This window comes from Salvelinus fontinalis, chromosome 24, assembly GCF_029448725.1.
Source record: "Salvelinus fontinalis isolate EN_2023a chromosome 24, ASM2944872v1, whole genome shotgun sequence".
NCBI classification, from domain to species: Eukaryota; Metazoa; Chordata; class Actinopteri; order Salmoniformes; family Salmonidae; genus Salvelinus; species Salvelinus fontinalis.
The window spans coordinates 34,575,945-34,601,555 of NC_074688.1; the positions used below are offsets into that span (position 1 = coordinate 34,575,945).

The 25,611-nt window shown below is 48.8% G+C and overlaps 1 protein-coding gene across 1 annotated transcript; it reads left to right on the forward strand.

The window, feature by feature from the left end:
* The first annotated feature begins 627 nt into the window (after positions 1-627).
* Positions 628-25,591, forward strand: LOC129822535 (coatomer subunit beta'-like). Its single transcript, XM_055880840.1, has 17 exons — positions 628-635; positions 789-907; positions 1,130-1,272; positions 1,546-1,745; positions 2,746-2,856; positions 2,962-3,050; positions 3,178-3,284; positions 5,121-5,264; positions 5,402-5,532; positions 10,302-10,509; positions 10,643-10,753; positions 11,092-11,306; positions 11,567-11,659; positions 11,961-12,141; positions 21,250-21,321; positions 21,475-23,214; positions 23,421-25,591. The coding sequence occupies exons 1-17, from the start codon at positions 628-630 to the stop codon at positions 23,505-23,507; spliced, it is 3,759 nt and encodes a 1,252-aa protein (XP_055736815.1). The 3' UTR covers positions 23,508-25,591.
* Positions 25,592-25,611: the final 20 nt, after the last annotated feature.

Genomic DNA, 25,611 nt, shown 5'->3' on the forward strand with positions numbered 1-25,611 from the left:
CAATCCTCAAGAGGCAGGTGGACAAACAAAAACCCACAAATTCTGACAAACTCCAAGCATTGATTATGCAAGAATGGGCTGCCATCAGTCAGGATGTGGCCCAGAAGTTAATTGACAGCATGCCAGGGCGGATTGCAGAGGTCTTGAAAAAGAAGGGTTAACACTGCAAATATTGACTATTTGCATCAACTTCATGTAATTGTCAATAAAAGCCTTTGACACTTATCAAATGCTTGTAATTATACTTCAGTATTCCATAGTAACATCTGACAAAAATATCTAAAGACACTGAAGCAGCAAACTTTGTGGAAATTAATATTTGTGTCATTCTCAAAACTTTTGGCCACGACTGTACACATGTACACACAGTTAATAAGCACATGTACACACAGTTTATATACACATGTACACACAGTTAATATGCACATGTACACACAGTTTATATACAGATGTACACGGAGTTTATATACACATGTACACACTGTTTATATACACATGTACACACTGTTTATATACACATGTACACACAGTTAATATGCACATGTACACATAGTTTATATACACATGTACACACAGTTTATATACAGATGTAAGCACAGTTTATATACACATGTACACACAGTTTATATGCACACGTACACACAGTTTTTCACATACTCTCAAACGAAGAATGAAACACATATGAATATGCACAGCACACACATTTCAGATCAGAAAATACACACACTTGAAGTGTTACGCGTCTGTTCTAGTGATGATATATAGTGAGTTGACTGATTCTACTCTAGTCCTCTGCTCTACCTCCAGAATAAGACATGTGTGCAGACTCTAGAGGGCCATACCCAGAATGTGTCCTGTGTCAGCTTTCACCCTGAGCTGCCAATCATCCTCACAGGCTCCGAGGACGGTGGGTAGTTTAGTGTTTACCTTATCCCTTTACAATGGAATAACAAGATGTTTACCTATGTTATAACATAGTTGTAACATTGTACCATGGTGATAACATGGTGTTTTCTTGTCATGTTGACTAGTTCTAGTCTTCCCTGGATCAGTTATCTATGTTTGACCACTCTCTCACATGTAAAGCTCTTTCTCTCCACCCTTCTTCCATCTTCTTATGGACATACAGGCACAGTGAGAGTCTGGCATTCCAGCACGTACCGCCTGGAAAACACACTGAACTACGGGATGGAACGTGTGTGGTGTGTGTGTGGCCAGCGAGGCGCCAACAGTGTGGCGCTGGGATATGATGAAGGCAGCATCATCATCAAGGTACCAAATTAAGGAGACTCTAAACTACACATCAAGAATGATGTGGGGTCAGTGATCTGATTATTAGTATTGTTGGTAATCATATAGAATGCTTGTATTGTTTTCATACAGGGCCAGTTTGATTCTGTAGGCTGACATATCACCCATGTACGTCCAAGTTGTATGTTCAGCTGAAGTTGAAATATTATGATTTGAACATCACTCCTTCTCTTCCTCTGTCTCATCTTCTTCACTCTCTCCCCCCTCTTCTCCCTCTCTCTCCCCCTCCCTCAGTTGGGCCGTGAGGAACCAGCCATGTCTATGGACTCTAACGGTAAGATCATGTGGGCCAAGCACTCTGAGGTGCAGCAGGCCAACCTGAAGGCCATGGGAGAGGCTGAGATACAGGACGGAGAGAGGCTGTCCCTGGCCGTCAAAGACATGGGCAGCTGTGAAATCTATCCCCAGACCATCCAGCACAACCCCAATGGCAGGTTAGTGTGTGCGTGTGTTACCGTGTTTGTGTGCATATGTGTACTAGGTGCTCACCAAATGTAAAATATATATATATACAGTACCAGTCCAAAGTTTGGACACACAAACTCATTCCAGGGTTTTTCTTCATTTTCTTACTATTTTCTACATTGTAGAATAATAGTGAAGACATCGAAACTATAAAATAACACATATGCAATCCTGTAGTAAGCAAAAAAGTGCTAAACAAATCAAAATATATTTTATATTTGAGATTCTTCAAAGTAGCCACCCGTTGCCTTGATGATAGCTTTGCACACTCTTGGCATTCTCTCAACCAGCTTCATGAGGTATGCATTTGAAATAACAGGTGTGCCTTGTTAAAAGTAAATTTGTGTAATCTCTTTCCTTCTTAATGCGTTTGAGCCAATCAGTTGTGTTGTGACAAGGTACAGTAGGGGTGGTATACAGAAGATAGCCCTATTTGGTAAAAGACCAAGTCCATCCGGCCGTGTATCACATCCGGCCGTGATTGGGAGTCCCATAGGGCGGCGCATAATTGGCCCAGCGTCGTCTGGGTTTGGCTGGGATAGGTCGTCATTGTAAATAAGAATCGGTTCTTAACTGACTTGACTAATTAAATAAAGGTTACATATTATGGCAAGAACAGCTCAAATAAGCAAAGAGAAACGACAGTCCATCATTACTTTAAGACATGAAGGTCAGTCAATGCAGAAATTTTCAATAACTTTTAAAGTTTCTTCAAATGCAGCCACACACAGTAAATGTGTGTGTGTGTGTCAGTGGAGGCTGCTGATGGGAGGATGGCTCATAATAATGGCTTGAAGGGAGTAAATGGAATGGTATCAAACGTGGTTTATATGTGGTTGATATCATTCCATTGACTCCAATTCATCCATTACTATGAGTCGTCCTCCCCTCAGCAGCCTCCACTGGTGTGTGTGATCACACACTAACTAATGTTGTGTGTCTGTGTGTGTGTGTGTATGTGTGTTACAGGTTTGTGGTGGTGTGTGGGGATGGAGAGTACATCATCTACACTGCAATGGCCCTGAGGAACAAGAGCTTCGGTTCAGCACAGGAGTTTGTCTGGGGCCACGACTCCTCAGAGTAAATCAAGTCAACCGCACACTGACCACTCATACACAGTCATCTATGGACCATCCACGGTCTAGTATGGTCAGGGTGACTTAACCACTGTTGTTTCTATGGCAGGTATGCTACTCGGGAGAGCACCAGTATGGTCAAAATCTTCAAGAACTTCAAAGAAAATAAGTCTTTTAAACCAGACTTTGGGGCAGAAGGTAGGACAAACATATCATATTTGATCCAGTATGAACTGACTCCCTATGTGTGGGTGTGGGTGTGTCTGCATGCAGATGATATGCTGATGTGTTATACCTAACGATATGTGTGTATCATCCCCTGCAGGTATCCATGGTGGGTTCTTGCTGGGCGTGAGGTCAGTGAGTGGTCTGGCTTTCTACGATTGGGAGAACACAGAACTGGTCCGCCGCATTGAGATCCTGCCTAAACACGTGAGTCGGCTACAGTATTTAAACTGTTATTAATCCACAAGTGATCTATATCAACTTTCAGACACATGACCATTTACAGATTATAGCAGGTCCAGGCAGCGCCTAGCTCAGGTAGAGGGTAAGAAGCCACCTACAGCGACCCAACCCTCCTCTACCTTCCTCCCCACAGCGATACAACCCTCTTCTAACTTCCTCCCCACAGCGATCCAACCCTCCTCTAACCTCCTCTCCACAGCGACCCAACCCTTCTCTAACCCCCTCTCCACTGCGACCCAACCCTTCTCTAACCCCCTCTCCACAGCGACCCAACCATTCTCTTACCCCCTCTCCACTGCCTCCCAACCCTTCTCTAACCCCCTCTCCACAGCGACCCAACCCTCCTCTGACCTCCTCTCCACAGCTACCCAACCCTCCTCTGACCTCCTCTCCACAGCGACCCAACCCTCCTCTGACCTCCTCTCCACAGCGACCCAACCCTCCTCTGACCTCCTCTCCACAGCGATCCAACCCTCCTCTGACCTCCTCTCCACAGCGATCCAACCCCCTCTTCACAGCTACCAAACCCTCTTCTAACCTCCTCTCTACAGCGACCCAACCCTCCTTTGACCTCTCCACAGCAACCCAACCCTCCTCTGACCTCCTCTCCACAGCGACACAACCCTCCTCTCCACAGCGACCCAACCCTCCTTTGACCTCCTCTCCACAGCGACACAACCCTCCTCTGACCTACTCTCCACAGCGACCCAACCCTCCTCTGACCTCCTCTCCACAGCGACACAACCCTCCTCTCCACAGCGACCCAACCCTCCTTTGACCTCCTCTCCACAGCGACACAACCCTCCTCTGACCTCCTCTCCACAGCGACCCAACCCTCCTTTGCCTCTCCACAGCGACCCAACCCTCCTCTGACCTCCTCTCCACAGCGACACTACCCTCCTTTGACCTCCTCTCCACAGCGACCCAACCCTCCTCTGACCTCCTCTCCACAGCGACACAACCCTCCTCTCTACAGCGACCCAACCCTCCTTTGACCTCCTCTCCACAGCGACACAACCCTCCTCTCCACAGCGACCCAACCCTCCTCTGACCTCCTCTCCACAGCGACACAACCCTCCTCTGACCTCTCCACATCGACCCAACCCTCCTCTGACCTCTCCACAGCGACCCAACCCTCCTCTGACCTCCTCTCCACAGCGACACATCCCTCCTTTGACCTCCTCTCCACAGCGACCCAACCCTCCTCTGACCTCCTCTCCACAGCGACACTACCCTCCTCTGACCTCCTCTCCACAGCGACCCAACCCTCCTCTGACCTCCTCTCCACAGCGACACAACCCTCCTCTCCACAGCGACCCAACCCTCCTCTGACCTCCTCTCCACAGCGACCCAACCCTCCTCTGACCTCCTCTCCACAGCGACACAACCCTCCTCTGACCTCCTCTCCACAGCGACCCAACCCTCCTCTGACCTCCTCTCCACAGCGACACAACCCTCCTCTGACCTCCTCTCCACAGCGACCCAACCCTCCTCTCCATAGCGACACAACCCTCCTCTCCATAGCGACACAACCCTCCTCTCCATAGCGACACAACCCTCCTCTGACATCCTCTCCACAGCGACACAACCCTCCTCTCCATAGCGACACAACCCTCCTCTGACATCCTCTCCACAGCGACACAACCCTCCTCTCCACAGCGATCCAAACCCTCCTCTGACCTCCTCTCCACAGCGACCCAACCCTCCTCTCCATAGCGACACAACCCTCCTCTCCACAGCGACACAACCCTCCTCTCCACAGCGACACAACCCTCCTGTAACCATCTCTTCTTTCCTCAGGTCTTCTGGTCAGAGTCTGGGGAGCTGGTGTGTATCGCCACGGAGGAGTCTTTCTTTGTGCTGCGCTACCTGGCTGAGAAAGTGGCAACAGCACAGGAGACCAAGGAGGGAGTCACCGAGGATGGGATAGAGGACGCCTTCGAGGTGAGACTACGCGACATCTAGAGATTAGATTCTGGACAGGACAATTAATTTTGTATTTCTACTCTAACATTTTCTTCTATACCTATATCTCTCCCACTCTTGGTCTCTTTCTCCCTTCCTCAACCCCCTTTCTCTAGGTGTTGGGTGAGATTCAGGAGGTGGTGAAGACAGGTCTGTGGGTGGGAGACTGTTTCATCTACACCAGCTCAGTCAACAGACTCAATTACTACGTAGGAGGAGAAATTGTCACCGTCGCCCACCTGGACAAGTAAGACTATACCTACCTGCTGAGACTGCTACAAACCATTCACCTGTTGACCTCAAATGACCTGTTATGCATGCGTTTCAATATTTCAAATCTCGCTCAACTCTTACAGTTCCCTAGGGCCTAAAACATAAAGGATTCATGCCTTACAAAATTTTATGTCAGAATGTCATTTCCTTAAGTCATTGTGTGTCATGTTTCCTGTTTTCATTCAAGATATGTGTTCACCTTAATACTGGTGTTGTATCGACTCCACCGTCTGTCTGCTATAGAACTACAGTTGAAGTCAGAAGTTTACATACATCTTAGCTAAATACATTTAAACTCAGTTTTTCACAATTCCTGACATTGAATCCTAGTAAAAATTGCCTGTCTTAAGTCATTTAGGATCACCACTTTATTTTAAGAATGTGAAATGTCAGAATAATAGCAGAGAATGATTTATTTCAGCTTTTATTTCTTTCGTCACATTACCAGTGGGTCAAAAGTTTACATACACTCAATTAGTATTTGGTAGCATTGCCTTTAAATTGTTTAACTTGGGTCAAACGTTTCAGGTAGCCTTCCACAAGCTTCCCACAATAAGTTGGGTGAATTTTGGCCCATTCCTCCTGACAGAGATGGTGTAACTGAGTCAGGTTTGTAGGCCTCCTTGCTCGCACACGCTTTTTCAGTTCTGCCCACACATTTTCTATAGGATTGAGGTCAGGGCTTTGTGATGGTCACTCCAATAATGTCACGACTTCCTCCGAAATCGGATACTCTCCTTGTTCGGGCGGCGCTCAGCGGTCGGCGTCGCCGGTCTTCTAGCCATCGTCAATCCACTTTTCATTTTCCATGACCGCATTTCAGCCGTGCGTATTTGGCCGACTCCCACCACGGTAAAGGAAGTGCAGCAGTTCGTAGGGTTTGCCAATTATTACCAGAGGTTCATCCGGGGTTTTGGTCAAGTAGCGGCTCCCATTACCTCACTGCTGAAGGGGGGCCCGGTACATTTGCAGTGGTCGGCTGAGGCGGACAGGGCTTTTGGTCACCTGAGGGCTCTGTTTACCCCGGCTCCCGTGCTGGCCCATCCGGATCCCTATTTGGCGTTCATAGTGGAGGTGGACGCGTCCGAGGCTGGGATAGGAGCCGTGCTCTCTCAGCGCTCGGGTACACCACCGAAGCTCCGCCCCTGTGCCTTCTTCTCGAAGAAGCTCAGCCCGACGGAGCGAAACTATGACGTGGGGGACCGGGATCGGTTGGCTGTCGTCAAGGCTCTGAAGGCATGGAGACATTGGCTTGAGGGGGCTAAACACCCTTTTCTCATCTGGACTGACCACCGCAATCTGGAGTACATCCGGGCAGCGAGGAGACTGAACCCTCGCCAGGCAAGGTGGGCCATGTTTTTCACCCGTTTAGTTTTTTCCCCTTTCCTACAGACCAGGTTCCCAGAATGTTAAGGCAGACGCACTGTCCCGACTGCATGACACAGAGGAGCAGTCCATGGATCCCACTCCCATACTCCTGGCCTCCTGCCTGGTGGCGCCGGTAGTGGTGGAGCTGGACGCGGACATTGAGCAGGCGTTACGTGCAGAGCCCGCTCCCGTCCAGTGTCCAACTGGGTGTCTGTACGTTCTGTCTGTTGTCCGTGACCGGTTAATGTATTGGGCCCACACGTCACCCTCCTCTGGTCATCCTGGGATCGGTCGGACGGTGCGCTGTTTGGTTGGGATGTACTGGTGGCCTACCTTGGCCAAAGACATTAGGGTTTATGTTTCCTCCTGCTCGGTGTGCGCTCAGTGTAAGGTTCCTAGGCACCTGCCCAGAGGGAAGCTACACCCCTTACCCGTTACACAGCGGCCTGTCGGTGGATTTTCTTACCGATCTCCCCTCCCCTCACAGGGAAACACCACGATCCTGGTCGTTGTGGATCGGTTCTTTAAGTCCTGCCGTCTCCTCCCTCTGCACGGTCTCCCTACGGTCCTACAGACTACGTAGGCCTTGTTTACGCACGTCTTCCAGCACTACGGGGTGCCTTAGGATATAGTGTCTCATCGAGGTCCCCAGTTCACTTCGAGGGTCTGGAAGGCGTTCATGGAACGTCTGGGGGTCTCGATCAGCCTTACCTCAGGTTTTCACCCCGAGAGTAATGGGCAGGTGGAGAGAGTGAACCAGGATGTGGGCAGGTTTCTGCGGTCGTATTGCCAGGATCGGCCGGGGGAGTGGGCAGCGTTCGTGCCCAGGGCCGAGATTGCTCAGTTCTCGCTCCGCCACTAACCTCTCCAGTGCGTACTGGGGTACCACACGGTTCTGGCGCCCTGGCATCAGAGTTAGACTGAGGCTCCTGCGGTGGACGACTGGTTCAGGCGCGGAGGAGATATGGGACGCCGCCCATGTTCGCCTCCAGCGGGCCGCGCTGCGCCAGAAAGCCAGCGCAGACCGTCACCACAGTGAGGCCCCAGTGTTTGCACCGGGGGACCGGGTCTGGCTCTCGACCCGGAACCTGCCCCTCTGCCTGCCCTGCCGGAAGCTGGGCCCGCGGTTTGTGAGGGCATTTAAAGTCCTGAGGAGAGTGAACGAGGTTTGTTATAGGTTACAGCTTCCCCCTGATTACCGTATTAACCCCTCGTTCCATGTGTCTCTCCTCAGGCCGGTGGTGGTTGGCCCGCTCTAGGAGTCTGAGGTGCGGGAGGTCCCTCCGCCCCCCTCTGGACATTGAGGGGGCCCCGGCGTACTCCGTTCGCTCTATACTGGATTCGAGGCGTCGGGCGAGGGGCATTCAGTACCTCGTGGAGTGGGAGGGGTACTGTACGGAGGAGAGGTGCTGGGTTCTGGTGGAGGATGTGTTGGACCCTTCAATGCTGCGAGAGTTCCACCGTTCCGTCCGGATCGCCCTGCGCCTCGCCCTCCGGGTCGTCCCCGAGGCCGGCGTCAGCGCGCGGCTGGGGCCATGCGTCAAGGGGGAGGTACTGTCACGACTTACGCTGAAGTCGGATCCTCTCCTTGTTCGGGCGCCGGTCTTCTAGCCATCGTCGATCCACTTTTCATTTTCCATTTGTTTTGTCTTGTTTTTCCACCCCCCATGTCTTTGTGTGGGATTTTTTATTGTAGTGCTTGTGCACGTTCCCCGTGAGCTCACTACGGGTTATTTGTGTGCCTATTTATCTTGTTCTGGATGCCGTTGGTTTTGCTTAATAAATCTCCGGTTATTACCCAGTTTCTGCTCTCCTGCACCTGACTATTATGCACCCCGCTACAAACAACTTGACTTTGTTGTCCTTAAGCCATTATGCCACAACTTCTGAAGTATGCTTCGGGTCATTGTCCATTTGGAAGACCCATTTGCAACCAAGCTTTAACTTCCTGACTGATGTCTTGAGATGTTGCTTCAATATATCCACATAATTTTCCTGCCTCATGATGCCATCTATTTGTTTCAGTGCACCAGTCCCTCCTGTAGCAAAGCACCCCCACAATATGATGCTGCCACCCCGTGCTTCACGGTTGGGATGGTGTTCTTCGGCTTACAAGCCTCCCCCTTTTTCCTCCAAACATAACAATGGTCATTATGGCCGAACAGTTCTATTTTTGTTTCATCAGACCAGAGGACATTTCTCCAAAAAGTACGATCTTTGGCCCCATGTGCTGTTGAAAATCGTAGTCTGGCTTCTTTATGGTGGATTTGGAGCAGTGGCTTCTTCCTTGCTGAGCGGCCTTTCAGGCTATGCCAATAGAGGACTCGTTTTACTGTGGATATAGATACTTTTGTACCGGTTTCCTCCAGCGTCTCCTTCCTGAGCGGTGTGATGGCTGCGTGGTCCCATGGTGTTTATACTTACGTATTATTGTTTGTAGAGATGAAAGTGGTACCTTCAGGCGTTTGGAAATTGCTCCCAAGGATGAACCAGACTTGTGGAGGTCTACAATTTTATTTCTGGTCTTGGCTGATTTCTTTTGATTTTCCCATGATGTCAATCAAAGAGGCACTCAGTTTGAAGGTAGGCCTTGAAATACATCCACAGGTACACCTTCAATTGATTCAAATGATGTCAATTAGCCTATCAGAAGCTTCTAAAGCCATGACATCATTTTCTGGAATTTTCCAAGCTGTTTAAAGGCACAGTCAACTTAGTGTATGTACACTTCTGACCCACTGGAATTGTGATACAGTGAATTATAAGTGAAATAATCTGTCAATAAACAATTGTTGGAAAAATGGCTTGTGTCATGCACAAAGTAGATCTCTTAACTGACTTAACTGACAAACTATAGTTTGTTAACAAGAAATTTGTGGAGTGGTTGAAAAAACTGTTTTAATGACTCCAAACTAAGTGTATGTAAACTTCCGACTTCAACTGTATGTACTGTACCCGTCTGTCTAAAATACTGGTGTTGTATTGACTCCCTGTCTGTCTGCTATAGAACTATGTACCTGTCTGTCTAAAACACTGGTGTTGTATTGACTCCCTGTCTGTCTGCTATAGAACTATGTACCTGTCTGTCTAAAATACTGGTGTTGTATTGACTCCCTGTCTGCTATAGAACTATGTACCTGTCTGTCTAAAATACTGGTGTTGTATTGACTCCCTGTCTGTCTGCTATAGAACTATGTACCTGTCTGTCTAAAACACTGGTGTTGTATTGACTCCCTGTCTGTCTGCTATAGAACTATGTACCTGTCTGTCTAAAACACTGGTGTTGTATTGACTCCCTGTCTGTCTGCTATAGAACTATGTACCTGTCTGTCTAAAACACTGGTGTTGTATTGACTCCCTGTCTGTCTGCTATAGAACTATGTACCTGTTGGGCTACATCCCTAAGGATGACCGTCTGTATCTGGGTGATAAGGAGCTGAACATCGTCACTTACTCTCTGCTGGTGTCGGTACTGGAGTACCAGACTGCTGTAATGAGGAGGGACTTTGGGATGGCAGACAGGGTCCTACCCACAATCCCTAAAGAGATGAGGACCAGGGTTGCCCACTTTTTAGAGAAACAGGTGAGACTGGGAGGGTGGGTGTATTTTTACATCGGTGTGTGTCTTAACGCACACTATTTCTGTGTGTGTCCTCTAGTGTCTGTGTGTATCTTTTGTGTGTGTAACCCTTTCTCCTCTCTATCTCTCTCTGCAGGGTTTCATGCAGCAGGCCCTGGCTGTGTCCACAGACTCAGAACACAGGTTTGAGTTGGCTCTGCAGCTAGGAGAACTGAAGATCGCCTACCAGCTGGCTGTAGAGGCTGAGGTGAGACAACACGTAAAGAGAAAGACTGGGAAAAATGTTGACAAACTGGGAATTATAGCAGTCTTGGAATGCAAGGGAAGTATTAAGAAATGTAGGGCCAAATGTGGATATTTGCAGACATATTTGGAGACCAACAGTATAAGATGACATGAGAAATACTGTAGTAAAGGGTATATCTTATCATATTTTTAACTAATCAAAAGCAGAGTGAATAGGGCTTCTGTTTTGTGTTTGTGATGAATGTCTTTCTAACATGGCAAACCTGTTCCCTCTCTCTCTTCCCCCCGTCCCTTTCTCTCCCTCTCCACATCCTCCCTCCCTGGCACGGTGCCCTGCAGTCGGAGCAGAAGTGGAAGCAGTTGGCAGAGCTGGCCACCACTAAGTGCCAGTTTGTCCTGGCCCAGGAGTGTCTGCACCATGCCCAGGACTATGGGGGGCTACTGCTGTTGGCCACAGCCTCGGGCAACGCCAACATGGTGGGCAAGCTGGCAGAGGGGGCAGAGAGAGACGGCAAGACCAACGTGTCTTTCCTCACCTATTTCCTCCAGGGGAAGTAAGTGTGTTTAGGGAGAGAAGGGTGCGGGGGTAGATGTTACAGAGGGAGGTGAGGAGGAGTGAGCAGAGTACTGGTTGGTGTTTAGGTTTCACTTTTATATGTACGTCATCATCTGTCATTAAATTGTTCTTATCTTTTCATCATTTATAATTCATTATTGGATCTTGGTGTGCTTTATGTTTTTGATCTGGAAATGTCAATGTCCTTGGTTTCATCATTAGTCATTGTATTTCCATATTTCTGTTTTTTCCTTCCAGACTGGACAAATGTCTGGAGCTCCTCATTAAAACCAACCGGCTGCCAGAGGCTGCATTCCTGGCCAGAACATACCTGCCCAGCCATGTGTCTAGGTACAGCACTGGCAGGTTCACCTTGATTATCTCAATCTTGCCCTGGAGACACAACTTGGCTAAATTGGCTATATTTAAAAAATGCATGAAAACAAAATCTAGCTTTTTGGTCTTAATTTAAGGTTAGGGTTAAGCATTCGGGTTAGCAGTATTGTTAAAATCAGAATTTATGACTTTGTGGCTGTGACAGCTAGTGACCACTCTGCAGAGCTACCTCCAGCACATTATTCATGACAGAAAAACGCTAACCTGCACAGCTGTGTGCGTGTGTGTACACGTGTACTGACCTCTGTGTCTCCAGAGTGGTGAAGCTGTGGAAGGAGAGCCTGGGGAAGGTGAACCAGAAGGCAGCTGATGCATTGGCCAACCCTACAGACTACAGCAACCTGTTCCCCGGCCTACAGGAGGCCTTCCTGGCCGAAGACTACCTCAAGGAGACCCACGTCAGGCTGAGGCCCGCCGCAGAGTACCCTCTCATCACCGTGAGTAGATACACACACATCTTGGGCACATTGTGGCAAAACTTTTGCAGCCATTGGATCATTTTCTTCTGTTTCATACCTATTTAACACAACCCTGTTTGGACACGTTCTTTCCATTTTACACTGAACAAAAATATAAACACAACATGTAAAGTCCCCTGTTTCATGAGCTGAAATAAAAGATCCCAGAAATGTTCCATGTGCACAAACAAACATATGTTTAGATCCCTGTTAGTGAGCATTTCTCTTTTGCCAAGATAATCCATACAGCTGACAGGTGTGGCATATCAAGAAGCTGATTAAACAGCAAGATCATTACACAGGTGCACCTTGTGCTGGGGACAATAAAATGCCACTCAACACAATGCTACAGATGTCTCAAGTTTTGAGGGAGCGTGCAATTGGCATGCTGACTGCAGGAATGTCTACCAGAGCTGTTGCTCATTTCTCTACCATAAGCCGTCTTTAACATCATTATAGAGAATTTGGTAGTACGTCTGACCGGCCTAAAAACTGCAGACCACGTGTATTGCGTCTTGTGGGCGAGCGCTTTGCTGATGTCAACATTGTGAACAGAGGTGGTGGTGGGGTTATGGTATGGGCAGGCATAAACTACGAACAACAAACACAATTGCATTTTATCGCAATTTGAATGCAGAGATACCGTGCCGAGATCCTGAGACCCATTGTCATGCCATTCATCTTCCACCGTCACCTCATGTTTCAGCATGATAATGCACGGCACCATGTCGTAAGGATCTGTACACAATTCCTGGAAGCTGAAAATGTCCTAGTACTCACCAGACATGTTACCCATTGATGAGCATGTGTGGGATGCTCTGGGTTGACGTGTATGACAGCGTGTTCCAGTTCCCGCCAATATGCGGTAACTTTGCATAGCCATTGAAGAGGAGTGGGACAACATTCCACAGGCCACAATCAACAGCCTGATCAACTCTATGCAAAGGAGATGTGTTGCAAAGCATGAGGCAAATGATGGTCACACCAGATACTGACTGGTTTTCTGATCCATGTCCCTACTTTTTTTTTTTGTATCTATGACCAACAGTATTGCTAGTCATGTGAAATCCATAGATTAGGGCCTAATGAATTTATTTAAATTGACTGATTTCCTTCTATGAACTGTAAATCTTTGAAATTGTTGCATGTTGTGTTTATATTTTGTTCAGTATAGTTATGTTATTGTAGTGTGTTAGCAACACCTAGTGGTGCAATACCAGCCGAGCGCTATAGATACATGTGATGCACTGATGAAGACACACAATGTATGCGACCACCAGTAAAATACAGGTCAATGATTTGAGTCAAGGCAATACTTTACAGGTACCATAACTCCTTTGTACCTTTACCCTTGTTTTCTGGTAAAATAAATCATATTATAATAATGCTTGTTATTATAGTATAAGTCTTGTACCTGTACTTGTAGTAGTACTGTCGTAAGAATGCCTCTACTCGATGTTCTGCCTCTACTGGCTGTTCTACTGTTCTACCTCTCTACTCGCTGTTCTGCCTCTACTGGCTGTTCTACTGTTCTACCTCTCTACTCGCTGTTCTGCCTCTACTGGCTGTTCTACTGTTCTACCTCTCTACTCGATGTTCTGCCTCTCCACAAACTGTTCTACTTCTCTACTCAGTGTTCTGCCTCTCCACAAACTGTTCTACTTCTCTACTCGCTGGTCTGCCTCTCCACAAACTGTTCTACCTCTCTACTCGCTGTTCTGCCTCTCCACAAACTGTTCTACTTCTCTACTCGCTGTTCTGCCTCTCCACAAACTGTTCTACTGTTCTACCTCTACTCGCTGTTCTGCCTCTCCACAAACTGTTCTACCTCTCTACTCGCTGTTCTGCCTCTCCACAAACTGTTCTACTTCTCTACTCGCTGGTCTGCCTCTCCACAAACTGTTCTACTGTTCTACCTCTACTCGCTGTTCTGCCTCTCCACAAACTGTTCTACTGTTCTACCTCTACTCGCTGTTCTGCCTCTCCACAAACTGTTCTACTTCTCTACTCGCTGGTCTGCCTCTCCACAAACTGTTCTACTGTTCTACCTCTACTCGCTGTTCTGCCTCTCCACAAACTGTTCTACTGTTCTACCTCTACTCGCTGTTCTGCCTCTCCACAAACTGTTCTACTTCTCTACTCGCTGGTCTGCCTCTCCACAAACTGTTCTACTGTTCTACCTCTCTACTCGCTGTTCTGCCTCTCCACAAACTGTTCTACCTCTCTACTCGCTGTTCTACCTCTCTACTCACTGTTCTACCTCTCTACTCACTGTTCTACCTCTCTACTCACTGTTCTACCTCTCTACTCGCTGTTCTGCCTCTCCACAAACTGTTCTACCTCTCTACTCGCTGTTCTGCCTCTCCACAAACTGTTCTACTGTTCTACTTCTCTACTCGCTGTTCTGCCTCTCCACAAACTGTTCTACCTCTCTACTCGCTGTTCTGCCTCTCCACAAACTGTTCTACCTCTCTACTCGCTGTTCTGCCTCTCCACAAACTGTTCTACCTCTCTACTCGCTGTTCTGCCTCTCCACAAACTGTTCTACTGTTCTACCTCTCTACTCGCTGTTCTGCCTCTCTACTCACTGTTCTGCCTCTCCACAAACTGTTCTACTCGCTGTTCTGCCTCTCCACAAACTGTTCTACTCGCTGTTCTGCCTCTCCACAAACTGTTCTACTGTTCTACCTCTCTACTCGCTGTTCTGCCTCTCCACAAACTGTTCTACTGTTTTACCTCTACTCACTGTTCTGCCTCTCCACAAACTGTTCTACCTCTCTACTCGCTGTTCTGCCTCTCCACAAACTGTTCTACTGTTCTACCTCTACTCGCTGTTCTGCCTCTCCACAAACTGTTCTACTGTTCTACCTCTCCACAAACTGTTCTACTGTTCTACCTCTACTCACTGTTCTGCCTCTCCACAAACTGTTCTACCTCTCTACTCGCTGTTCTGCCTCTCCACAAACTGTTCTACTGTTCTACCTCTCCACAAACTGTTCTACTGTTCTACCTCTACTCGCTGTTCTGCCTCTCCACAAACTGTTCTACTGTTCTACCTCTCCACAAACTGTTCTACTGTTCTACCTCTACTCACTGTTCTGCCTCTCCACAAACTGTTCTACCTCTACTCGCTGTTCTGCCTCTCCACAAACTGTTCTGCCTCTCCATAAACTGTTCTACCTCTCTACTCGCTGTTCTGCCTCTCCACAAACTGTTCTACTCGCTGTTCTGCCTCGCTGTTCTACCTCTCCATACACTGTTCTACCTCTCTGTTCTACCTCTCCATATACTGCTCTACCTCTCTCCACACTGTTCTGCCTCTCTGTTCTACCTCTCCATATACTGTTCTACCTCTCCGCACACTGTTCTACCTCTTTCCTCACTGTTCTACCTCTTTCCTCACTGTTCTACCTCTCCACACACTGTTCTACCTCTTTCCTCACTGTTCTACCTCTCCACACACTGTTCTACCTCTCCACACACTGTTCTACCTCTCCACACACTGTTCTACCTCCTTCCTCACTGTTCTACCTCCTTCCTCACTGTTCTACCTCCTTCCTCACTGTTCTACCTCCTTCCTCACTGTTCTACCTCCTTCCTCACTGTTCTACCTCTCCACACACTGTTCTACCTCTCCACACACTGTTCTACCTCTCCACACACTGTTCTACCTCTCCACACACTGTTCTACCTCTCCACACACTGTTCTACTGTTCTACCTCTCTACTCACTGTTCTACTGTTCTACCTCTCTACTCGCTGTTCTGCCTCTCCAAACTGTTCTACTGTTCTACCTCTCTACTCACTGTTCTACCTCTCCACACACTGTTCTACCTCTCTACTCACTGTTCTACTGTTCTACCTCTACTCACTGTTCTGCCTCTCCACAAACTGTTCTACCTCTCTACTCGCTGTTCTGCCTCTCTACTCGCTGTTCTGCCTCTCTACTCGCTGTTCTGCCTCTCTACTCGCTGTTCTGCCTCTCTACTCGCTGTTCTGCCTCTCTACTCGCTGTTCTGCCTCTCTACTCGCTGTTCTGCCTCTCTACTCGCTGTTCTGCCTCTCTACTCGCTGTTCTGCCTCTCTACTCGCTGTTCTGCCTCTCTACTCGCTGTTCTACTGTTCTGCCTCTCCACAAACTGTTCTACTGTTCTACCTCTCTACTCACTGTTCTACCTCTCCACACACTGTTCTGCCTCTCCACACACTGTTCTACCTCTCTACTCACTGTTCTACTGTTCTACCTCTACTCACTGTTCTGCCTCTCCACAAACTGTTCTACCTCTCTACTCGCTGTTCTGCCTCTCTACTCGCTGTTCTGCCTCTCTACTCGCTGTTCTGCCTCTCTACTCGCTGTTCTGCCTCTCTACTCGCTGTTCTGCCTCTCTACTCGCTGTTCTGCCTCTCTACTCGCTGTTCTGCCTCTCTACTCGCTGTTCTGCCTCTCTACTCGCTGTTCTGCCTCTCTACTCGCTGTTCTGCCTCTCTACTCGCTGTTCTACTGTTCTGCCTCTCCACAAACTGTTCTACTGTTCTGCCTCTCCACAAGCTGTTCTACTGTTCTGCCTCTCCACTCGCTGTTCTGCCTCTCCACTCGCTGTTCTGCCTCTCCACTCGCTGTTCTGCCTCTCCACTCGCTGTTCTGCCTCTCCACTCGCTGTTCTGCCTCTCCACTCGCTGTTCTGCCTCTCCACTCGCTGTTCTGCCTCTCCACTCGCTGTTCTGCCTCTCCACTCGCTGTTCTGCCTCTCCACTCGCTGTTCTGCCTCTCCACTCGCTGTTCTGCCTCTCCACTCGCTGTTCTACCTCTCCACAAACTGTTCTACTGTTCTACCTCTACTCACTGTTCTGCCTCTCCACAAACTGTTCTACCTCTACTCGCTGTTCTGCCTCTCCACAAACTGTTCTGCCTCTCCATAAACTGTTCTACCTCTCTACTCGCTGTTCTGCCTCTCCACAAACTGTTCTACTGTTCTACCTCTCTACTCACTGTTCTACTGTTCTACCTCTCTACTCACTGTTCTACTGTTCTACCTCCACACGCTGTTCTGCCTCTCCACACGCTGTTCTGCCTCTCCACACGCTGTTCTGCCTCTCCACACGCTGTTCTGCCTCTCCACACGCTGTTCTGCCTCTCCACACGCTGTTCTGCCTCTCCACTCGCTGTTCTGCCTCTCCACTCGCTGTTCTGCCTCTCCACTCGCTGTTCTGCCTCTCCACTCGCTGTTCTGCCTCTCCACTCGCTGTTCTGCCTCTCCACTCGCTGTTCTGCCTCTCCACTCGCTGTTCTGCCTCTCCACTCGCTGTTCTGCCTCTCCACTCGCTGTTCTGCCTCTCCACTCGCTGTTCTGCCTCTCCACTCGCTGTTCTGCCTCTCCACTCGCTGTTCTGCCTCTCCACTCGCTGTTCTGCCTCTCCACTCGCTGTTCTGCCTCTCCACTCGCTGTTCTGCCTCTCCACTCGCTGTTCTACCTCTCCACACGCTGTTCTACCTCTCCACACGCTGTTCTACCTCTCCACACACTGTTCTACTGTTCTGCCTCTCCACACGCTGTTCTGCCTCTCCACACGCTGTTCTGCCTCTCCACACGCTGTTCTGCCTCTCCACACGCTGTTCTGCCTCTCCACACGCTGTTCTGCCTCTCCACACGCTGTTCTGCCTCTCCACACGCTGTTCTGCCTCTCCACACGCTGTTCTGCCTCTCCACACGCTGTTCTGCCTCTCCACACGCTGTTCTGCCTCTCCACACGCTGTTCTGCCTCTCCACACGCTGTTCTGCCTCTCCACACGCTGTTCTACCTCTCCACACACTGTTCTACTGTTCTGCCTCTCCACACGCTGTTCTGCCTCTCCACTCGCTGTTCTGCCTCTCCACTCGCTGTTCTGCCTCTCCACTCGCTGTTCTGCCTCTCCACTCGCTGTTCTGCCTCTCCACTCGCTGTTCTGCCTCTCCACTCGCTGTTCTGCCTCTCCACTCGCTGTTCTGCCTCTCCACTCGCTGTTCTGCCTCTCCACTCGCTGTTCTGCCTCTCCACTCGCTGTTCTGCCTCTCCACTCGCTGTTCTGCCTCTCCACTCGCTGTTCTGCCTCTCCACTCGCTGTTCTGCCTCTCCACTCGCTGTTCTGCCTCTCCACTCGCTGTTCTGCCTCTCCACTCGCTGTTCTGCCTCTCCACTCGCTGTTCTGCCTCTCCACTCGCTGTTCTGCCTCTCCACTCGCTGTTCTGCCTCTCCACTCGCTGTTCTGCCTCTCCACTCGCTGTTCTGCCTCTCCACTCGCTGTTCTGCCTCTCCACTCGCTGTTCTGCCTCTCCACTCGCTGTTCTGCCTCTCCACTCGCTGTTCTGCCTCTCCACTCGCTGTTCTGCCTCTCCACTCGCTGTTCTGCCTCTCCACTCGCTGTTCTGCCTCTCCACTCGCTGTTCTGCCTCTCCACTCGCTGTTCTGCCTCTCCACTCGCTGTTCTGCCTCTCCACTCGCTGTTCTGCCTCTCCACTCGCTGTTCTGCCTCTCCACTCGCTGTTCTGCCTCTCCACTCGCTGTTCTGCCTCTCCACAAAACTGTTCTGCCTCTCCACAAAACTGTTCTGCCTCTCCACAAAACTGTTCTGCCTCTCCACAAAACTGTTCTACTGTCCTACCTCTCCACTCGCTGTTCTACTGTCCTGCCTCTCCACAAACTGTTCTACTGTTCTGCCTCTCCCCAAACTGTTCTGCCTCTCCACAAACTGTTCTACTCGCTGTTCTGCCTCGCTGTTCTACCTCTCCATACACTGTTCTACCTCTCTGTTCTACCTCTCCATATACTGCTCTACCTCTCTCCACACTGTTCTGCCTCTCTGTTCTACCTCTCCATATACTGTTCTACCTCTCCGCACACTGTTCTACCTCTCCGCTCACTGTTCTACCTCTCCGCTCACTGTTCTACCTCTTTCCTCACTGTTCTACCTCTCCACACACTGTTCTACCTCTTTCCTCACTGTTCTACCTCTCCACACACTGTTCTACCTCTCCACACACTGTTCTACCTCCTTCCTCACTGTTCTACCTCCTTCCTCACTGTTCTACCTCCTTCCTCACTGTTCTACCTCCTTCCTCACTGTTCTACCTCTCCACACACTGTTCTACCTCTCCACACACTGTTCTACCTCTCCACACACTGTTCTACCTCTCCACACACTGTTCTACCTCTCCACACACTGTTCTACCTCTCCACACACTGTTCTACTGTTCTACCTCTCTACTCACTGTTCTACTGTTCTACCTCTCTACTCGCTGTTCTGCCTCTCCAAACTGTTCTACTGTTCTACCTCTCTACTCACTGTTCTACCTCTCCACACACTGTTCTGCCTCTCCACACACTGTTCTACCTCTCTACTCACTGTTCTACTGTTCTACCTCTACTCACTGTTCTGCCTCTCCACAAACTGTTCTACCTCTCTACTCGCTGTTCTGCCTCTCTACTCGCTGTTCTGCCTCTCTACTCGCTGTTCTGCCTCTCTACTCGCTGTTCTGCCTCTCTACTCGCTGTTCTGCCTCTCTACTCGCTGTTCTGCCTCTCTACTCGCTGTTCTGCCTCTCTACTCGCTGTTCTGCCTCTCTACTCGCTGTTCTGCCTCTCTACTCGCTGTTCTGCCTCTCTACTCGCTGTTCTGCCTCTCTACTCGCTGTTCTACTGTTCTGCCTCTCTACTCGCTGTTCTACTGTTCTGCCTCTCCACAAACTGTTCTACTGTTCTGCCTCTCCACAAGCTGTTCTACTGTTCTGCCTCTCCACTCGCTGTTCTGCCTCTCCACTCGCTGTTCTGCCTCTCCACTCGCTGTTCTGCCTCTCCACTCGCTGTTCTGCCTCTCCACTCGCTGTTCTGCCTCTCCACTCGCTGTTCTGCCTCTCCACTCGCTGTTCTGCCTCTCCACTCGCTGTTCTGCCTCTCCACTCGCTGTTCTGCCTCTCCACTCGCTGTTCTGCCTCTCCACTCGCTGTTCTGCCTCTCCACTCGCTGTTCTGCCTCTCCACTCGCTGTTCTGCCTCTCCACTCGCTGTTCTGCCTCTCCACTCGCTGTTCTGCCTCTCCACTCGCTGTTCTGCCTCTCCACTCGCTGTTCTGCCTCTCCACTCGCTGTTCTGCCTCTCCACTCGCTGTTCTGCCTCTCCACTCGCTGTTCTGCCTCTCCACTCGCTGTTCTGCCTCTCCACTCGCTGTTCTGCCTCTCCACAAACTGTTCTACTGTTCTGCCTCTCCCCAAACTGTTCTGCCTCTCCACAAACTGTTCTACTCGCTGTTCTGCCTCGCTGTTCTACCTCTGCTCTACCTCTCCATACACTGTTCTACCTCTCTGTTCTACCTCTCCATATACTGCTCTACCTCTCTGCTCACTGTTCTACCTCTCTGTTCTACCTCTCTGTTCTACCTCTCTGTTCTACCTCTCCATATACTGTTCTACCTCTCCATATACTGCTCTACCTCTCTGCTCACTGTTCTACCTCTGCTCTACCTCTCTGTTCTACTTCTCCATATACTGCTCTACCTCTCTCCACTGTTCTACCTCTCTGCTCTACCTCTCCACACACTGTTCTACCTCTCTCCACACACTGTTCTACCTCTCTCCACACACTGTTCTACCTCTCTCCACACACTGTTCTACCTCTCTCCACACACTGTTCTACCTCTCTCCACACACTGTTCTACCTCTCTCCACACACTGTTCTACCTCTCTCCACACACTGTTCTACCTCTCTCCACACACTGTTCTACCTCTCTCCACACACTGTTCTACCTCTCTCCACACACTGTTCTACCTCTCTCCACACACTGTTCTACCTCTCTCCACACACTGTTCTACCTCTCTCCACACACTGTTCTACCTCTTTCCACACACTGTTCTACTTCTGCACCTCACTGTTCTACTTCTGCACCTCACTGTTCTACTTCTGCACCTCACTGTTCTACTTCTGCACCTCACTGTTCTACTTCTGCACCTCACTGTTCTACTTCTGCACCTCACTGTTCTACTTCTGCACCTCACTGTTCTACTTCTGCACCTCACTGTTCTACTTCTGCACCTCACTGTTCTACCTCTCTACTTCAGTCCAATGAGAATAGGAATGTCCTGGGGGAATCTGCAGACTATGTGCCAAAAGTATTGCCTGCTAAACCAGAGGTAAAGTCTGAAATTTTACACCTACTAGAATCCTGGACATGGCCACAGCTGTTATATGTAGTACTACTTACATAACCCCTAGTTTAGACAACCATTCAGTGTGATTTGTCAACTTGTCAATCTAAATCAAGTACGTTACTGTCACTGTTCTAGGTTGCTGGGAGCATGGATGAAACCCCTGTAATGGCAGCAGTGGTAGAAACCCCTGTAATGGCAGCAGTGGTAGAAACCCCTGTAATGGCAGCAGTGGTAGAAACCCCTGTAATGGCAGCAGTGGTGGAGGCTGCAGCTCCAGAAGCTCCAGTAGTGGAAGAGTCCATTGTCATGGAAGAGGTAGAACCTGTTGCAGCTGCAGTAGTGGAGTTTATCCCAGCAGTAGAAGAATCTATCCCAGTGACAGTAGTGGAACCAACTATGGCTGCAGTGGAAGAATCCATTGAGCTGGTTGAGGAGGAACCCATTATTGTTGAAGTGGAAGCTCCCAAGCCAAAGGAGGCAACATCAGTGGATGATACCATCACTAAGATAGAGGCTCTTGTCACCATAGAAAATGACACAGAAGCACCCCTCTTGGTGCCAGAGGTAGCACAGTCCGCCCCAGAGGAAGAAGTCATAGCAACACCAGAGGAGGCTGTTGAGGAAGGACCTGCAACAATGAAGCCCATAGCAACAGATACACCTGTTACAGAGTCGGTCACAGAACCCATTGTAACAGAAGCACCAGTTGCAGAGGAAGCGCCAGTGCCTATAGCAACAGAACCAGAACCTGTTACCATAGAAGCGGTGGTGGAGGCTGAAGCACCCATTGCCGCAGCAGTACTAGAAGCCATAGCAACAGAACCCATTGTTACAGAACAAGCACCTGTTACTATAGAAGTGGCAGTGGCCGCAGAAGCACCCATTACTGAGGCAGTAGTAGAACCCATAGCAGCAACTGAAAAAGCTCCAGTCATTGTAGAAGAGAATGAACCTGCCCCAGCAACACTCATAGACCTATCCCCAGCACCACTCATAGACCTAGCCCCAGCACCACTCATAGACCTAGCCCCAGCCATAGACCTATTCCCTGTACCACTCATAGACCTAGCCCCAGCACCACTCATAGACCTAGCACCACTCATAGACCTAGCCCCAGCACCACTCATAGACCTAGCCCCAGCCATAGACCTAGCCACAGCCATAGATCCAGCTACAAACCCAGCTGTAGAGGACGAGGCTGCAGCAGCCCCAGCAGTAGAGCCCCTACCAGCCCTCGCCCAGGTGGTTCCACCAGGCACAGAGCCAGCCCCTGCAGCCCCTCTAGCTGCCCTCTTAGAGGGTAAAGGTATGGATGAGGCAGCCCCTGCAGCCCCTCTAGCTGCCCTCTTAGAGGGTAAAGGTGTGGATGAGGCAGCCCCTGCAGCCCCTCTAGCTGCCCTCTTAGAGGGTAAAGGTGTGGAGGAGGCAGCCCCTGCAGCTGCTCTCTTAGAGGGTAAAGGTGTGGAGGAGGCAGCCCCTCTAGCTGCTCTCTTAGAGGGTAAAGGTGTGGAGGAGGCAGCCCCTCTAGCTGCTCTCTTAGAGGGTAAATGTGTGGAGGCAGCCCCTGCAGCTGCTCTCTTAGAGGGTAAAGGTGTGGAGGAGGCAGCCCCTCTAGCTGCTCTCTTAGAGGGTAAATGTGTGGAGGCAGCCCCTGCAGCTGCTCTCTTAGAGGGTAAAGGTGTGGAGGCAGCCCCTGCAGCTGCTCTCTTAGAGGGTAAATGTGTGGAGGCAGCCCATGCAGCTGCTCTCTTAGAGGGTAAAGGTGTGGAGGAGGCAGCCCCTCTAGCTGCTCTCTTAGAGGGTAAAGGTGTGGAGGAGGCAGCCCCTGTAGCAGTAGCAACAGCATCCATGGACCTGATGGACCTGAATGATGAGGTAAACCTAACCAGTCTATACATCCTGTCATGACTTACACAGTATTTAGAAAGCTAATCTATATTGGAAATCACCTTTTGATTTTTATTGAACAATGATGTACTCTATATAAATGTTACGGGACAACAATGTACCAGCAAGGTAGTTCACCCTCGCCTACAGTTTTCCACTGACTCATCACTCATATACAGGACTTATTCCACCAGGGCCTTGACGACCTGGACCTGTTTGATCTGGATGATGACATCGACACCACAGACGTCAATCTGGACGATGACTTCTTAGACGAATGAAAGACTTAGAGAAATGTCCTTAAAGTGACCAAAGAGCACAGTGTTGTTCAAACTCCTAGTGAATGGGAGTGTGTGTGTAGGGGATGGGGGTGTTTTTGCCTTTACAGTGAAACTGGTGAAAGGTGGGGTGGATGAGTTCATGTCTTTACACATTAATTGTGAAACACCGTGGGAGGGGGTTTGTAGAATGCTTTGGGTGATAATGGGGTGGACTGGGTTCATTCATTAGGAACAAACGCAGGAAATGTTTTGAAACGGGAAACAAATGTGCCTTCTTATTGAACAGGTCAAATGTACTGTGTCAAATTGATTTCTCTGGTTTCGCACATGCTGAACACAACCCCGGGTTGTATTCATTAGTCGTATTTCATTGCAAACAGTTTCTATTGCACAAATTCAGGTTGGTTCCTAGAGTAAACTTTTTCCATTGCAAACATTTAGCAATGGAATCCAACTAATGAATACACCATGGTTCTGAAATCCTTTGTACAGTACTTCATCATCCAACTCTCACATTGACCTACAGTATAGAATGATAGTGTGAACCAGAGTGGTCATGGGTTTGACATGTTTACCTTATCCTCTCACATAGGAAGATGGGAATAGTTTACTATTGTACCTCTTACGCCTAGCTAAACAGGCTTTGATCTTTCATTCATTAGTTAGGTTAGGTCATGAGCTTGTCTTCAGTATACCTCTACATGCCTTGGCAAGCATGCTGCTCTGCCATGGTCTAGTATCTTATGCATCTGCTGTTTTTAAATAAGGAACCTACTTCATTGTTACAGATGTGAACCCAAGTGCCTTATGTATGACTGGTTTAGAAAAGGGCATGATGTTCTGTATGACTGGTTTAGAAAAGGGCAGGATGTTCTGTATGACTGGTTTAGAAAAGGGCAGGATGTTATGTATGACTGGTTTAGAAAAGGGCATGATGTTCTGTATGACTGGTTTAGAAAAGGGCATGATGTTATGTATGACTGGTTTAGAAAAGGGCATGATGTTATGTATGACTGGTTTAGAAAAGGGCAGGATGTTCTGTATGACTGGTTTAGAAAAGGGCATGATGTTCTGTATGACTGGTTTAGAAAAGGGCATGATGTTCTGTATGACTGGTTTAGAAAAGGGCATGATGTTCTGTATGACTGGTTTAGAAAAGGGCATGATGTTCTGTATGACTGGTTTAGAAAAGGGCAGGATGTTCTGTATGACTGGTTTAGAAAAGGGCATGTTATGATGTATGACTGGTTTAGAAAAGGGCAGGATGTTCTGTATGACTGGTTTAGAAAAGGGCAGGATGTTCTGTATGACTGGTTTAGAAAAGGGCATGTTATGATGTATGACTGGTTTAGAAAAGGGCAGGATGTTATGTATGACTGGTTTAGAAAAGGGCATGATGTTATGTATGACTGGTTTAGAAAAGGGCATGATGTTATGTATGACTGGTTTAGAAAAGGGCAGGATGTTCTGTATGACTGGTTTAGAAAAGGGCATGATGTTATGTATGACTGGTTTAGAAAAGGGCAGGATGTTCTGTATGACTGGTTTAGAAAAGGGCAGGATGTTATGTATGACTGGTTTAGAAAAGGGCATGATGTTCTGTATGACTGGTTTAGAAAAGGGCATGATGTTCTGTATGACTGGTTTAGAAAAGGGCATGATGTTCTGTATGACTGGTTTAGAAAAGGGCAGGATGTTCTGTATGACTGGTTTAGAAAAGGGCATGATGTTCTGTATGACTGGTTTAGAAAAGGGCAGGATGTTCTGTATGACTGGTTTAGAAAAGGGCATGATGTTCTGTATGACGGGTTTAGAAAAGGGTATGATGTTATGTATGACTGGTTTAGAAAAGGGCAGGATGTTCTGTAAGACGGGTTTATAAAAGGGTATGATGTTATGTATGACTGGTTTAGAAAAGGGCAGGATGTTCTGTAAGACGGGTTTATAAAAGGGCATGATGTTATGTATGACTGGTTTAGAAAAGGGCATGTTATGTATGACTGGTTTAGAAAAGGGCATGATGATATATATGTCTGGAATTGAATGTCAACTCAATAAAGATGACAAGTGTTTGTCTGAATCAGGCCATAGGAATAATTCAGAT

Bases quoted from the DNA above. Each gene is read 5' to 3' on its own strand.
- LOC129822535 (XM_055880840.1), top strand. The intron at 5,265-5,401 runs GTGAGACTACGC...CCCTTTCTCTAG, and splicing joins GGATAGAGGACGCCTTCGAG to GTGTTGGGTGAGATTCAGGA. The intron at 23,215-23,420 runs GTAAACCTAACC...TTATTCCACCAG, and splicing joins TGATGGACCTGAATGATGAG to GGCCTTGACGACCTGGACCT.